This window comes from Oryzias melastigma, linkage group LG9 (genome assembly GCF_002922805.2).
Source record: "Oryzias melastigma strain HK-1 linkage group LG9, ASM292280v2, whole genome shotgun sequence".
Taxonomy (NCBI): domain Eukaryota; kingdom Metazoa; phylum Chordata; class Actinopteri; order Beloniformes; family Adrianichthyidae; genus Oryzias; species Oryzias melastigma.
In genome coordinates this window covers 30,434,979-30,437,219 of record NC_050520.1, presented here as the reverse complement: position 1 = coordinate 30,437,219, position 2,241 = coordinate 30,434,979, and the positions used below count along the sequence as shown (strand labels likewise).

Genomic DNA, 2,241 nt, shown 5'->3' with positions numbered 1-2,241 from the left:
ATTATATCTTACCATTGAAAAAAAGCATGTTTATGCTTGTTTTAAGATAGTTCATCTCACTTAGATTTCACTTTTTGCAGCGTTATAATCGATTATTTGTGACATCGAATAAAAGTGATGTCCAAATTTTGAAATACTATTTTTTTATAACTCTCCGTTTGAAGGGCTAAATGTAGGGGAAGGGAGAATGGAAGAATTCTGATTGGGACTACATCTCTCAGCAGGTCTGGGAACATCTGAGTCCCCCAGAGGAGCTGGAGGAAGTGACCGGGGAGAGGGAAGTCTGGACATCTTTGTTTAGACCGCTGCCCTCACAACCCGGTCCTGGATGAGTGGTAGAAGATGAATAGATACTTTAAACTGATGGGATATAACACGTTTTTAAATGTAAGATCTAACACATAAGGACTCTTTACCGGTATATTCATATATCAGATGATAAATGAAACACGAGCTCAATAATTAGAGTCAATCCATCAAAGTTTTCATGCATTTATTGAGGAATCAAGAGAAACTGAAAGATGCGAGTAGTTTTACATGTTCAAGTGTGAGTTTTCTGCTGCCAGTCTCCAGAAAGTCTGAAGATCAGGAGTCGTTCATGTCCAACTGGTGACATTTGCTGTCATCACTTCCTGTCATTAGCTTGAATTAGCAATACAGCAAACGGAAGCAGAACATTCCAAGAAAAAAAGAGGATTTGTTTTCTACTGTTCTGGTATTACAATACACAAGCTAAAGTCCTCTTACAGTATTTTCACAGAACATGTTCCCTTAACCAATCACAAATGGACAATCCTAACTGCTCACAGCTACAGTTCAAACTATTTCCTGGGTTTGACCGAGACTCTGTGAACCTCCATGGGTTACCTGTCACAGTCTAAAAGGCATGCGGATCAGATCAACTCTGACCTGTCCGTGTGGAAGTGCTCCAACTGACGGCCACTGTCCACAGTGTGTCCTTCAGGCTCCCAGCTGCATGCTGGGATAGATTCCAGCCCTGAAGAGTGAAAGCAGGTCCAAGAGACGGATGGAATATGGACAAGCATTGGCTCAATCTACTCTCTGAGCGAGTCAAATAAATACAGGTGCAGCAGCAGAGTGTCCCTTTGTACAGATTTCATACAGCTGGACAGACGTCGCTCAGGCTAATCCTGCTGCTCCGCCTCTCCTTCATTCGGGAGGTTCTGGCCTTCCTGCTGCCAGATGAGTCCTCCGTCCTGGGCCGTGTTGTAGGAGCCACAGCCTGAGCACTTCAGTCCCAACACGTGGAACGGGACTGTGCAGTGGGTTTGGCAATCATGGCAGATAACCTGTGAGAATTCAGAGCAAAAGAAGAACGACTCAAACATTTCTGCAGCTTAAAAATCTACACAAAAAATTCATTCAATTCATTCTGCAGAAAAAAAAGGTTTTCCTGGATCCCTGAAAGCAGAGAACGAAACTCAGAATGTAAACGTTGAGAATCGACTAATATTTTTAGTTTGCACATGCAGCAGAATGGTGCTGCCACAAACGATTATTTTAATAGTCGACTAATTGCAGATTATTTGACTAATCGGGTCATATTCAAACTGGATGTAAAGGACACATCTTAATCATCATTAGCTTTAAAGTAACTAAAAAACTAGATATATAACATTACCTGCTATAATGCTAGTGTGAATGCTGTAAGCTGAATTTGGCTTCCGAAGATGCTAGTGCTGATAGATGAAGATGTTAAAGCTGTGAGCTGAAATCGCTGAAGCTGATAGGTGAAAACGTTGAAGCTCATAACACTGAAACTGATAGCTGAAATCACTGAAGCTAATAGCTGAAATCACTGAAGCTGATAGGTGAAAACGCAAAAGCTAATAGCTAAAATCGCTATAGCTAATAGCTGAAATCACTGATGCTGATATCTGAAAACGTTGAAGCTGATAACACTGAAGCTAATAGCTGAAGTCAGTGAAGCTAACAGCTGAAATCTCTGGAGCTGATAGCTGAAAACGCTGAAGCTGATAGCTGAAGCTGAAAACGCTGAAGCTGAAAATGCTGAAGCTAATAGCTGAAAACATTAAAGCTAATAGCTGAAATATCTGAAGCTGGTAGCTGAAAACACTGAAGCTGTTAGCTGAAAACACTGAAGCTGTTAGCTGAAAACACTGAAGCTGTTAGCTGAAAACGCTGAAGCTGATAGCTGAAAACGCTGAAGCTGATAGCTGAAAACGCTGAAGCTTTATTTATTTATGGGGGTTCCACCGC

The 2,241-nt window shown here is 41.4% G+C and overlaps 1 protein-coding gene across 1 annotated transcript in view; it reads right to left on the bottom strand.

Annotated features, from left to right (window-relative positions):
* Positions 1–476: 476 nt before the first annotated feature.
* rchy1 (ring finger and CHY zinc finger domain containing 1) overlaps positions 477–2,241 on the bottom strand; it is an 8,936-nt gene continuing 7,171 nt past the window's right edge. Inside the window, exon 9 of the mRNA XM_024275863.2 lies at positions 477–1,310. Within this exon, the coding sequence (XP_024131631.1) occupies positions 1,146–1,310 (165 nt within the window). The 3' untranslated portion in view covers positions 477–1,145. The remainder of the gene's footprint in view (positions 1,311–2,241) is intronic.